The following is a 12,160-nucleotide window of genomic DNA, read 5'->3' on the forward strand; positions in this document are numbered from 1 at the left end:
CCATGACCTCCACTAATTTGCGATATTCTGAGTTATCGCTGCATCCTGGAGATCTTCTAGTTCTTCTGTCTAAGGCCCTTTAATTGTTTCCTTCTTTTTTTCTGTTTTTTTTTTTCTTTTTCCGAGAGAAGCAAGCTAAGGGCTTACTCATCGCCCCTAGTCAAATTTTATTTGTTTCCGTGTTGTTTCCATCTTCTGTATGGTATGTTACAAACAGTAATAAAAAAATAATAAAGTTGGTTTGTCATCGATCTCCACGTTCATTGTTACTCTATCTTCGCAATTGGGAGAACAATATATATGGGGTAGGCACGGGGTCAGTTCCGGTGTCGACATAGTTCATGTAATGATTATCACTTAGAGAACTTACTAGAAAGTTGACCGCGCGTTGCTGCGGGATCGGCTAATATCTCTGATATTATCTTTAACTTTTCTTCTTATGTGATATCCATCCAATGAATCACTAAGGAGACACTGAAGGTAAGCTAATATAAGATCTGCGGAAACAAAACAGAAACTAATATAATTTCCTGTCATATTGTCACTATACAGAGTTGAGTTGTAAAATAGATATTCTTCATAGAAAAACTAACTTTATAACTAAAAACATCAATCAAAAACTTTAATCGATTAGAGAAGAGAAAAACTATAAACATGAATTCAGTCATGGCTCTTTGAATTTCAAATATGCAGATCATTGTTCTTAACCTATATATGTAGTGGTTCAGGTAAAGTGAAAATTTGAAAGCAGATATAAATAGACTTAAATTTGATACTGATTTGAATCCGGGCAACAGAGAACTACATGTAGTAGAAGTGGAGAACTAACCAAGACGTTTCAAGCCTAAAAGTCCCACATCAAGAAATTATATGCAAACCAAGTAACTAGAGAATCGTGTTGTTTGAAAAAATTTATAAATCGGAAGAGCGTTTGATAGAGAAAGCATATTAGACTAAAGAAAAGAAGAAGAAAAAACACAATTTAAAGACACACATCAAATGTAACTACACCTCACAAAATACAGGAACCGTGAGAGAAGAAATCATCTTTGTGGAACAAAATGATTTGAATGGCACACCTAAATTAGAATGCAAGTTTTAACACAATATATACTAATCACATAATTCCCACCTAATAGAAGTATATCAAGATGTGGCAACATTACCAAAACGTTGACATGAAGCTACTTTAAAAAATCATTCTGTCATCAAATAACCCATACAACACAAAGAATACATAAACAAACTTTATTAGTAAATTGAAAATCTAAGGAGGCTTTACACTACTTGCTATTTGCCTTTATCTAAAGAACAATACTACGTCAATGATCAAAATTACTTAATTACAAAGAACTCTGATATAACCACTACTTCGAAGTCCAACAGCTTTTTCTCCAATTTCACTTGATGTATCAAAAGGTAAGAAATAGTTACTATAACAGTTGTAGATTTTTATTTATCGTTATGGGCAGGATATGGTCAAAACTGCATCGCTGCTAAAGCCAATGAGTACCATGTTCGTGTCAAAACTAAAAATCAATTGTATCCATTGAAAGCACTCAGAGCAAATGAACTACTTGAGGAGAATATGTTAAGAGTTGGAATTGTTGTATTCTGTACAAAAGAATTGAATCTACTATACTCCATTATTGAATTTTGAAGAATCAATCTACTTGATCAATAATCAAGAAATTAACAAATAATCAAAATTCAACCAACTGTGAAACTGAAGATTCAATTTTGAAGAGCCCCACAATCAAAGACCAAGAAATCGAATTAGTTTACCAAAATACACTCAGATTCCAATTCTAAAACGCACATAGATGATATCACACAAAATTACATATGCAAAAGTTCTATCTTTACTGTTCTTAACATATATATGATTTCTCTGAAATTGATAGGTAGTCTTAACATATATATGATCTCAATGCCCTTTACTCAATCAATTGATTTTCTATTGACTACCCTAATCATTCCAGAAGATTTGTTTAACAGGATCATACTTTGATGAAGGTCAAAGAGACAAAGACAGATATAAAAACAAATTGCTTTGTAATGATCTATATAGCAGAACATCAAATCTAAACAGAATTAAGAATATTTTATCCTCCTAGTTTTAGCACTGACCCCCCATCTGTACTTTCTAAGCGAAATTAGTGCTGCTCATTTGAAACATATCGGGTCTCATACCAAAAAGACAAATTAATCTAAGTGTTAATGTTTTTGGTAATAAAACACCCAAAAAAGGTTAGAGCACAACCAACAGATAGATTGGTACTAAATCATGGGAAGGCATACACTTAACATATATATGAGGCTTGCTGGCGGTGCTAAAGTTAGCTAAATATGACAAAAGCCTGCAGAAATCTCAAAGCCTTCAGATTCTCTTTCAATCATAGATCGTTTATATGCCTTACATATGTTTGGTGTTCTAATCCATTTCTTGGGTTTTGTAATTTTTCTTCATTTCAAAAACAAATTGAAAGGATTAATATCACATTCATCTAGATAAGTTTATACTACTTCATCAATATCACAGTGCACATACTGCACAAATCAATGTCATGAGTTGAGGAGGAGACGAAGATACTAACCTGGAATTCTTGGAGCTGATATCCGGAAAGGATTTGGATTGTTGTACGCCCTTTATAGATAAAAACCCAGGCAAATCCCTTCTCTTCTCCTTTCTCCTCTCCTCTCTATCCTCGATCGTCCTTGAAATTTCTGGAATTGCTCTCTCTGACAAATCCAGACAAATCCCTGATTCTCTCCTATCTCCTCTCTCTCACCTCGATCTGAAAACGAATTGGATTCGGTCACTGACCACACCCTTTATAGATACAAACCCAGAAAAATCTCTCCTCCTCTTTCTCGATCTAGAAACGAATTGGATTCAGCTACTCAGCCTTGAACCTTAGTCGGTGCTCTCTCTGATAATCAGCAGTTGTCGAAATTTCTGGTCTCTGAAAAGGTCGGTGCTCTCTGAAAATGTCGAAATTTCTATATCCACGCAAGTCCAACACCAAAGCCTTGCTCACGGGAACAGTAAAAACACTGTACACTTGAACAGAAACAGACCCGACGCAAAATAGTATATTGTATAATAATACCCGCGCTTTTCAAAATTTAAATATTTGTTGAAGGAAAAATACCTTATGTGTGCCTTCGTCAAAGTAATTGACGAGAATAGATTAAGGCATTAGTGATTAATGGATGTAACGGCTCTATTAGTTATATCAGTCATTATGTACATTGTTATTATCATTGATTATCGTCATTATGTGCGTGCAATTACCGTTGAAATTCACCTCTATATAAAGAGGGTTTCTAATGAGAATGAGTAGACCTTGTTCCATATCATATTTTCTGTAACAATATTATAATTGTAAAAAATAAAAATAAAAGAAACCGCCTAGGCGGTGGGCTGGGCGAACACTTGGGCTACCTCCCTCGGTCCAAAATTTTAGTAAAAAATAAAAAAATAAAAAAATATTTTTAGGAAACTGGCTAGGTGGGCTAGGTGGACACTCACTGATTTTCGTCTAATTGCATTTCACTTGATATCAGATTGTTCCACCGCCAATTCAACTCAGAAGAGGTTCCTCAGTTCTTCTCCAAAAAAAGAAAGTGATTTCTCAACTGGCTCTTCAATGTAATGCGCTAATTACATTATGTAGATTATTATAAGCATAGACAATTTCTTTTGGTCTCTTTTAAGGCTATTAAGCTAATCATAGTTCTTCCAGTGGAGATTGCTTGAATATTCATGTTTTCTACTGTCTGAGGAGTTTGGTTATGTCATGTTGTCTCTGTTTTGGATTTTGGTAGTTCCTCAAGAATCTGGACAAGAATACTACAGAAGAACTTAGCGTGCTGGTTTAAATCCATAAGCTTTTTTTTTTTTTTTTTTTTCTATTCATCATGTGTCTTGTTCAATTATTACTCATAACTTTTATGCAGAGCATCTGTCTCTAGTATTAGTGAATTTGAAGAGACAGAACTGTTTAGTCATTCAAACAGTTCCTAGCAACTTATTAACGTGAAGTCGTGAACTAGACTAATGAACTGAATTTCTGGAAAAATGAAAGCAGCTAATTTGTTTATACTTCAATGTGAAGGTCAGTTTGATACAGACCAGAACTAGACGAACATAGCTTCACCAGTCATTTTTGTTCTTTTGTATGTACTGTGTAGTGTGTACACAGAAGTATCAAAATTTCAAACCTTGCGTGTAGCTTTGTTTGCAGTATGTTATACTTTCCCTTGTTGGGTGTTATGAGTGGGTGACATTGTTGCCAAGCAGTGCAGCTCCTTGAAGATAACTGGGCCTAGGTTGGGCTCCAACGAAGTCGTGTTAAGTCGTTACGTGGTATAGGGCTTTCCCACAACCTTGACGTTGATCTAGGAAGAAGAAGTATTGCATTGAGTTGTTTTGATATCGTTTTGCACGATTTGACATTTATAAGCTAAGATTACTCTTAGGCAGGCTTGTAGGGAGAACTTCTAATGAAGACCAAGTTATGATTTTTGAATGAACGGTTGGATGATATAGATGTTAGAATTTGAAAATATCAACTAAAACTTAAAACACTCATCTAACTGTTCATTCAAACGTTCTCACTTGGTTTCCATTATAAGGTTCTCATTAGAACTTAAAAGCTTTCTCTAGGCTTGTATATGGTCGAGTTCTGAAGAGCAAATCTAGAGCAGGGACATATCTATGTTGTAGGCTGGTTGGGTTGTAGTCTAAGTGAAAATTCTCCTAAACTAGTTTATACTAGAAATAATACCCGCGCTTTGCTCAAAATTTAAATATTATAATTGTAAAAAAAAATAATTAAAAGAAACCGCCTAGGCGGTGGGCTGGGCGAACACTTGGGCTACCTCCCTCGGTCCAAAATTTTAGTAAAAAATAAAAAAATAAAAAAATATTTTTAGGAAACTGGCTAGGTGGGCTAGGTGGACACTCAGGCCCGCTAGGCGGTTGGAAAATAGTGGGCCGGGTCGGGTATTTAAATAATGTGACTTTTGAGATTTTTTCTCACTCATATACTATTTACGTTGACAGTTAACGACGTGGTTTGACGGCGAGGGTGGGTGAGGCTATCGACCAGAGCTGTTCAAGGCTTGTGCGATTCCGAAAACTAAGGGGAGGGGGGCGAGAATTTTGCTCAGGGGTAATTCTTTTCTCTATCTCTCTGAAATTTCAGTTCATTTTTGTATTTTTGTAGGATCAGATCTGTGATGGGTTCAATAAGTTAGGGTAGATCTGATTCACTTTCACTATTGAGTAATTATGTTCATGAAAGCTTTTGTTATTCGTGTTGTTTTAGATTTGTAGATCAGATTTGTATGGAGTGCAATAAAGATGAGGCCATTAGGGCTAAAGAGATTGCGGAGAGGAAGTTTGCGGCGAGGGATGTAATGGGAGCTAAGAAATTTGCTGTCAAGGCTCAGAATTTGTTTCCGGGGCTGGATGGGATTCCCCAATTGATGGCGGCGCTTGATGTTCTTGTTGCTGCAGAGATTAGGATTAATGGGGAAGTAGATTGGTATGGGATGCTTGGTTTGGACCCGAGAGCAGATGATGAGACGGTGAAGAGACAGTACAAGAAGCTAGCTCTTATGCTTCACCCGGATAAGAACAAGGCTATTGGTGCTGAGGGAGCGTTTAAGCTGCTTTCCGAGGCGTGGAGTTTGTTGTCTGATAAAGGTAGGAGGAAAGCATATGACCAGAGAAGGACGGCAAATGGTTCGACATCACATTTCGCTGCTGGGGCCAACAACGGGTTCTACAATTTCACGAAAAGTTCAACTTCCGGTACCAAGAAGCCTCCACCAAAGAGTAGTAGTAGTTCACGCGCAGCTCGTAGTTCAGCTCCTCCTCCTGCTTCAGTTTTTAAACCGAAAGCCAGTACCTTTTGGACCGTGTGTCACAAGTGTAGGATGCAGTATGAGTACATGAGAGTTTATCTTAACCATAACCTGCTTTGCCCCAACTGCCATGAAGCGTTTTTTGCAGTGGAAATAGATCCACCACCAACAGGTGCCGCCAAGTCATCCACCTCATGGAATCCGAATCATGATAAAAGCTCGTTTAATACAGGAAGAAGTAGAGATACAGGAGGAGCTGCAGGGTTCACTGAATCATATCACCAAAACAACTTCCAATGGGGTCCCTTCTCCAAATCAACTGGTGCTTCTTCAGCCGCCCAAGCTGCAAGTGTGGTTCAACAGGCATACGAGAAAGCAAAGAGAGAGCGTGAGGAAGCACAAGCAGCAAACAAAAAAGAGGAGGCATTGCGGAGGAAGCATCAACCCACCTCCAAGAAAGTGAGTGGCGCTTCATCTAATGCTGCAAAGAAAAGAAAAGGAATGGATGATTTTGGTGGTGGTAGCATCAAGCCTCCAAGGGACGTTCCAAACCAAGTGGGTGGGGTAGCTGGAGCTGCTAACTTTTTTGGACCTAGACAGCTTAATTTTGAGTCAGGTAGGGTCAATGGAACCACCAAGTTCAGTATCACTAGAGATTTGTCTGTGCTTGAAGTTCAGAGTATACTGGTGAACAAGGCTAGGAAGGAACTTCTCAGGAAACTGAATGAGCAGAAATCTGAAACTGCAGTAAAACAGGCGGGAAATGGGAAGGAGACGGAGAAATCTTTGAAAAATGTAGATGTGCTGTTTGATCAGAACAAGTCTGGTGTGCCGGTGGATAAGAAGAATGGAGCTAGTGAAAGGAAACATTCCGGCACTTCTAGTGACACTGCAGATGCAGAAACCTTGGAAGCAATGACCATTACTGTGCCAGATTCAGATTTTCATGATTTTGACAGGGACCGAACTGAAGAGTCTTTTGGAGAAAATCAGGTCTGGGCCGCATATGATGGCGATGATGGGATGCCTCGATATTATGCTATAATTCATAGTGTGATATCTTTAAACCCATTCAAAGTGCGGATCAGTTGGCTCAACTCCAGAACAAATAGTGAATTGGGCCCTCTAAACTGGGTTGCTTCTGGTTTCGCAAAAACATGTGGAGATTTCAGAGTTGGCAAGTATGAAATCAACAAATCACTCAATTCTTTTTCGCACAAAGTTCGGTGGACAAAAGGTGCAAGAGGGATTATCTGTATATATCCCAAGAAGGGTGATGTTTGGGCTCTCTATAGGAATTGGTCCCCTGACTGGAATGAATTGACTGCCGACGAAGTAAAACACAAGTATGATATGGTGGAAGTGGTTGAAGACTATAATGAAGAACTAGGAGTAACTGTAACTCCTCTGGTGAAAGTGGCTGGTTTCAAGTCGGTGTTTCACAGACATTTGGATCCCAGAGAGGTTAGGAGGATTCCTAGAGAAGAGATGTTCCGATTCTCTCATCAAATTCCTTCATATTTGCATACAGGTCTAGAAGCATCAAATGCTCCAAAGGGTTGCCGGGAGCTAGATCCAGCAGCTACACCGTTAGAACTTCTACAGGTAATAACTGATGCAAAAGATGAGGAGATTATGGAGACAGATGAGAAACCTAAGGAAGTTGATGTCATAGATGTGGATGTTGAAAATACTGAAGCAGAAGAGGAAGAGATTATAGAGATAGATGAGGAACCAAAGGAAGTTGATGTGATAGATGTTGATGTTGAAAATACTAATGGCGTAGAGGAGATAGCAGGGAATTCCGGAACTGATGGGTAAGAAGAGTAAGGGAGTTCAGTCACTTCAATAATAGAAATTGAAGAGAGCCAAGAGGCAAAGTAAGATGAAAGATTGGACTTGGGAAGTCCAAGTTGCTTGAGTTTAGGTGTACATGATTCGATACAGACAGATTTTTCTTACTTGGTTTAAGATTGGATAACAACTGATTGATTGTTTTTAGCATCATCCTTCTAATGTTGGGGTTATGGAAATATGATTTGAAGTTATGTAAGAAATTCCTCATAACAAGCGTTACTGTACATTGAAGAGATTCTTGGAGGCGAAGCAGCAAATACAGAACCAGAAGGTATTGGTTTTAGTCAAAGTTCATTTACAGTTAATTGCAAAGTAAAAGTTCTCTGTAAGTCTCCTGGAATGAAGTCTTCTAAATGTTTAGTTGATTTATTGTGCAGGCAGAGTCAGATCCGCTCAAGGGCACACTGCCACAGTCAAGTCACAAATTTATTAAGCAACAAATTTGAGTCGAACCAGCAGGCTCCAATTTGATAGCGAATCGGTGTACTGTGTACATGTCTATGAGCGCAGATTACGCCCCCGACCTCTATCATCTCTATCTCGAGAAGTGATGCCTGCCTGTTTTCAGTTTGCTGCTTAGCTCTGTTTTCTTCTTTCTGGGTGCTTGCTTCCCCTTTTGTGCTTGGGAGTTGGGCATGTTACTCTTCGGTTATTTATTTTTATTTTTTTCCATTTTTTTCCAATTACTTTGTAAGTTAAAACTTCATTAATATAGTAACAAGACTAACGCAAAGCATCATCATATTGATCCTTGGTTGAAAGTTTTGAGATACCGCAAGACTCGATCAAAGAAAAAAGTAGTGGTCTTTCAGACGATTAGCTTACAACAATACAACAAACCGAAATCAGCTCATTTGAGGAACATATATAGTTACTACAAAAAATGTTCTCCTGCTAGCATTGGAAATCTATGACGACTACCTGAGCTAAAGAGCCTATTGTTAAGCCTATACATATTTCCCCCTGTACTTCGGCTTTTGCTCTTTGGTGGCTTTAGCATCACCGGTCCCATTTAATTGAGCATCGGCAGGACTGAAAACTGCAGAATGAAGGTTTCCATCTTCTAACCACTTTAGATGGTTCTCTTTGAAGTCGATGTGCTTAATTCTGGCTGCTTCTGCAACTTCTTCGGTGTATTGACTTGTCTTAACCATGGTTAGTAACACTCGACTATATCGTGAGCTCAGAATCTGCTCAGAAGAAGCAATCAATTTGAAACACGGGTGCTCTGGGAAATGGGTTTCTGCATTTTCGTCTTCTCGCAAAACAGGATAGAAGAACACAAGCCTTCCACCCATTACAAGCATCCTGGCAGCCAGGTCAAGCAAATCATGCACGCACTCAACCAAGGTGTAAGCACCAGTTGATGGTATGTGGCCTGTTCTCTTGTCATCAGGTACAGTGTAAGGGCCAACAACCCCTTTAAGCAACTTCCGGCCACCGGATTTGCGCCCACCGGCACGAACACCGTAAGGAGGGTCACAGATTATGGCATCAAATACCTACAGCAACCAAACAAACGAGGTTATTAGTGCCTAGAAGATGCCAAACATGGCACTTGTACTTCTCCACAGAAAGAACCATATGCTTTGAATGCTTTATCACCTTACGCTTATGGGTAAGTACAAGTATTTAAACGATAAGCCATCTTCCTTTGAACATCAAACAGATCACCATACCTAACCCTTCTAACAGAGTTTTCTGACCCCGTCTTTAAACAGAGAGATAAAGGATATGATACTATTGGGATAAGTCTGGGGAATGCAAAGGAAGATGATTTTACTTCCAGAAGACAATATGTTGAGAATATGATTTTGATAACATATATTAACAAGACGGATGGGGAGCTACTACATAACTACGGTTTAGCTACTACATAACTTCCAAACACTATACTACCAAAATTTGACAGCACTGAAATAAAAGAAAAAAGCAGAATGCTAGTTCAATTAAGCTTGTAAATCAACACGAAAAAGGAAGAAGCTGGCATTAACATTGGAAAACAAAATAGGAAAAGTACCTCTTTCAACCCAGAACGCCAAGGAGGAAGATTATTATCTGCCCTTAACAAAGCAATCGGCATGGGTAGTCCATACTGCAAAAGGTTGCGGACTAATAAGTACAATCAATTACAATGTATTAAAGCAATAAAAATCGTGAGTAGCCAAAAAAGTGTGCATATACTGTTCATCATCATAAGCATAGTATTGCAGTGCTGATGGAATTTAAAATTCAGTAACCATTAGAGAAACAAAACAATGCAAGCCAAAAACTCAAATCTCATAAAGCATATTCACCTGCTTGAAATTGCTCCAAACGTTACAATCAGGGCCTTTCCCATCACGTACCACCCTGATATCAATATCTGCACCCTAAAAATTTTGGAAGTTCGTATGAAAACATAGTTATATGCATGCCTGGCATAAAAGTATCAACTGCAACATAACTCAGAATTGACTATGTAGAGAGACAAGTGTGAACCATTGTCATTGCTCCATAATGAGCAGCGGCTATAAGAATACTCCCAGTGCCAACAAAAGGGTCGAAAAAAAGCTTCCCTGGTGTGGCTAATGCTTGGTTCGCCATCAGGAATGCGATTTCTGCATCCATGGCTGTTGGGCCCAGATAAGTGCGGCTTTTCAGTTCATAAGTTGGCAATAGCTTTCTATCAGCACCGCCAATCTCCCGACCAAAAAAGATTCTTCTTTCAACAATTGGTGGAAGACCATTGTTCGCTCCATAATTATCAGTTTCCATGAGCCAGAACTTGTGCTCTGGATTTCTCAAATTAACTCGACCCTGCCGCAAATTGATCAGAAGCAACCCCCACTATTAGTGACGATGACGAATGATTTAAAATCAATATATACAGCTAAATATGGATGCTGTAATGCTAAAAATACTCCAAGAGCATATCATTCCAGAATTGACTGCTTGATCATGTAATAGAAAATCTATCCTAAATAACATCCAAAGAACAAAGCTTCATTAAGAATCTCACCTTGAAAGGGATGTAGTGAAACCCCGTAATGCGTTGGGTTTGCTCCTGGAGGCTGAGAACCTTTCCAAATGTGTCCACATTAATCTTGAAAGTACTATCTGACTCTAGGTACGGCAACTTCCGCTCATCTGGGTAATTTCGTATAGACTCCTCAAGCTCCTCATAGCTACCTCCTTCTCCCCAAAGTTCATACATTCCTTTGACTAGTATGCCTATCACATAGCAAGTTCAAAGTTTAAAATTCACTGCAATGACCTTTCTTAAAGAACTTTTTTGTCTAAGTGCATCACCATAAGCTTTTAAATAGATTGACTATTTGATGTGTTAGTCAAACTGCATATTCATTAAACTGTTAGATAACACAGCTGAAAAGCTAAGTTCTTTACACAAGAACAAAGACCATGATGACTGTGATTATGACAACCAGATGCCTATGCTGCTGAAGAGCCAAAAGTTCAAAAACTCGACCACGATAGGGGTAAACACTAACCATAACACTAACCAGTACACAATTTCTACATATTAGAAACCAATTACATGTCCGTAAATGACATTCCTAAATACCAAAAGTGTTCAAGACAGTAAAGTTAACCAAACAAAACAACACAACGTGCGAAAATACTCCAAAAATCAAACTTTGAAGCTAAGCACTAATCTCATCGAAGATACTGATCTGGGTTTCATGCAAACTACCAATTCACCAATCTCTGTTTTGCTTAAAACCTCAAGCAATCACACCATAGTGTTCAAGAGAGTAAACTTAACCAAACAAAACTACCCAAACTGCCAAAAATAACCCAAAAACCAAACTTTGAAGCTAAGCACTAATCTCAGCAATTATACTGATCTGGGTTCGATACAAACTACCAAATCACCAACTGGGTTCTTCCTAAAACCTCACTAAACCCTCATTTGGCTCCAATAAAAATCCACAAAATTTGGAATGAACAGAGTGAAAGAGAAGTTTGAACTGACTGCGATTGGCGATTTTGGTGGCGACTTCCTCGGAGGGGAGATTGACGAAGTGAAAGGGGGAGTCTTGGTGGTGGTGCAATGGGAGCCTCCATTGCAAATCGTGAAGTTCTTCTTCGGAGCAGAAGAGTTGGGCTAGTGATTCGACCTCGGCTTTTCTGTAGTCCAGTAATCTGTGGAAGAAGAAGCAAAGGTACCACATCGTTTTCTTTGCTTCTTCTTCTTCTTCTTGGGTTTTTGGGTGCAAATGTGCAATGGGAACTAGAGGGGAAAAAAAACCCTAGGCTAAACCCTGGAGTGTTGTATGAATCATGAATGTAGTGTAGTCCAAGGAGTACAGTACAGAGTGAGTCCCTCAAAACGACAGCGTTTGCATTGGGATTTTTATTTTTTATTATTATTTTTTTGATTGAAATTATTTATTTTTATTTAGGGAAATATATTGGGAATTTA

At 38.5% G+C, this 12,160-nt stretch overlaps 2 protein-coding genes across 2 annotated transcripts; one reads left to right on the forward strand and one right to left on the reverse strand.

Moving 5' to 3' along the window:
- Positions 1–5,086: 5,086 nt before the first annotated feature.
- Positions 5,087–8,388, forward strand: LOC101303433. Its single transcript, XM_004302405.1, has 3 exons — positions 5,087–5,180; positions 5,337–8,005; positions 8,112–8,388. Exon 2 carries the CDS (start codon positions 5,356–5,358, stop codon positions 7,696–7,698), a length of 2,343 nt encoding a protein of 780 aa, XP_004302453.1. The 5' UTR covers positions 5,087–5,180; positions 5,337–5,355; the 3' UTR covers positions 7,699–8,005; positions 8,112–8,388.
- A 293-nt stretch (positions 8,389–8,681) lies between these two features.
- Positions 8,682–12,033, reverse strand: LOC101303719 (tRNA (guanine(10)-N2)-methyltransferase homolog). Its single transcript, XM_004302406.1, has 6 exons — positions 11,711–12,033; positions 10,736–10,947; positions 10,216–10,533; positions 10,032–10,106; positions 9,755–9,829; positions 8,682–9,236 (listed from the first exon to the last, which is right to left on the reverse strand). The coding sequence occupies exons 1-6, from the start codon at positions 11,907–11,909 to the stop codon at positions 8,682–8,684; spliced, it is 1,434 nt and encodes a 477-aa protein (XP_004302454.1). The 5' UTR covers positions 11,910–12,033.
- Between the last annotated feature and the right edge of the window lie 127 nt (positions 12,034–12,160).

The sequence above is a fragment of the Fragaria vesca genome, linkage group LG6 (genome assembly GCF_000184155.1).
Source record: "Fragaria vesca subsp. vesca linkage group LG6, FraVesHawaii_1.0, whole genome shotgun sequence".
Taxonomy (NCBI): domain Eukaryota; kingdom Viridiplantae; phylum Streptophyta; class Magnoliopsida; order Rosales; family Rosaceae; genus Fragaria; species Fragaria vesca.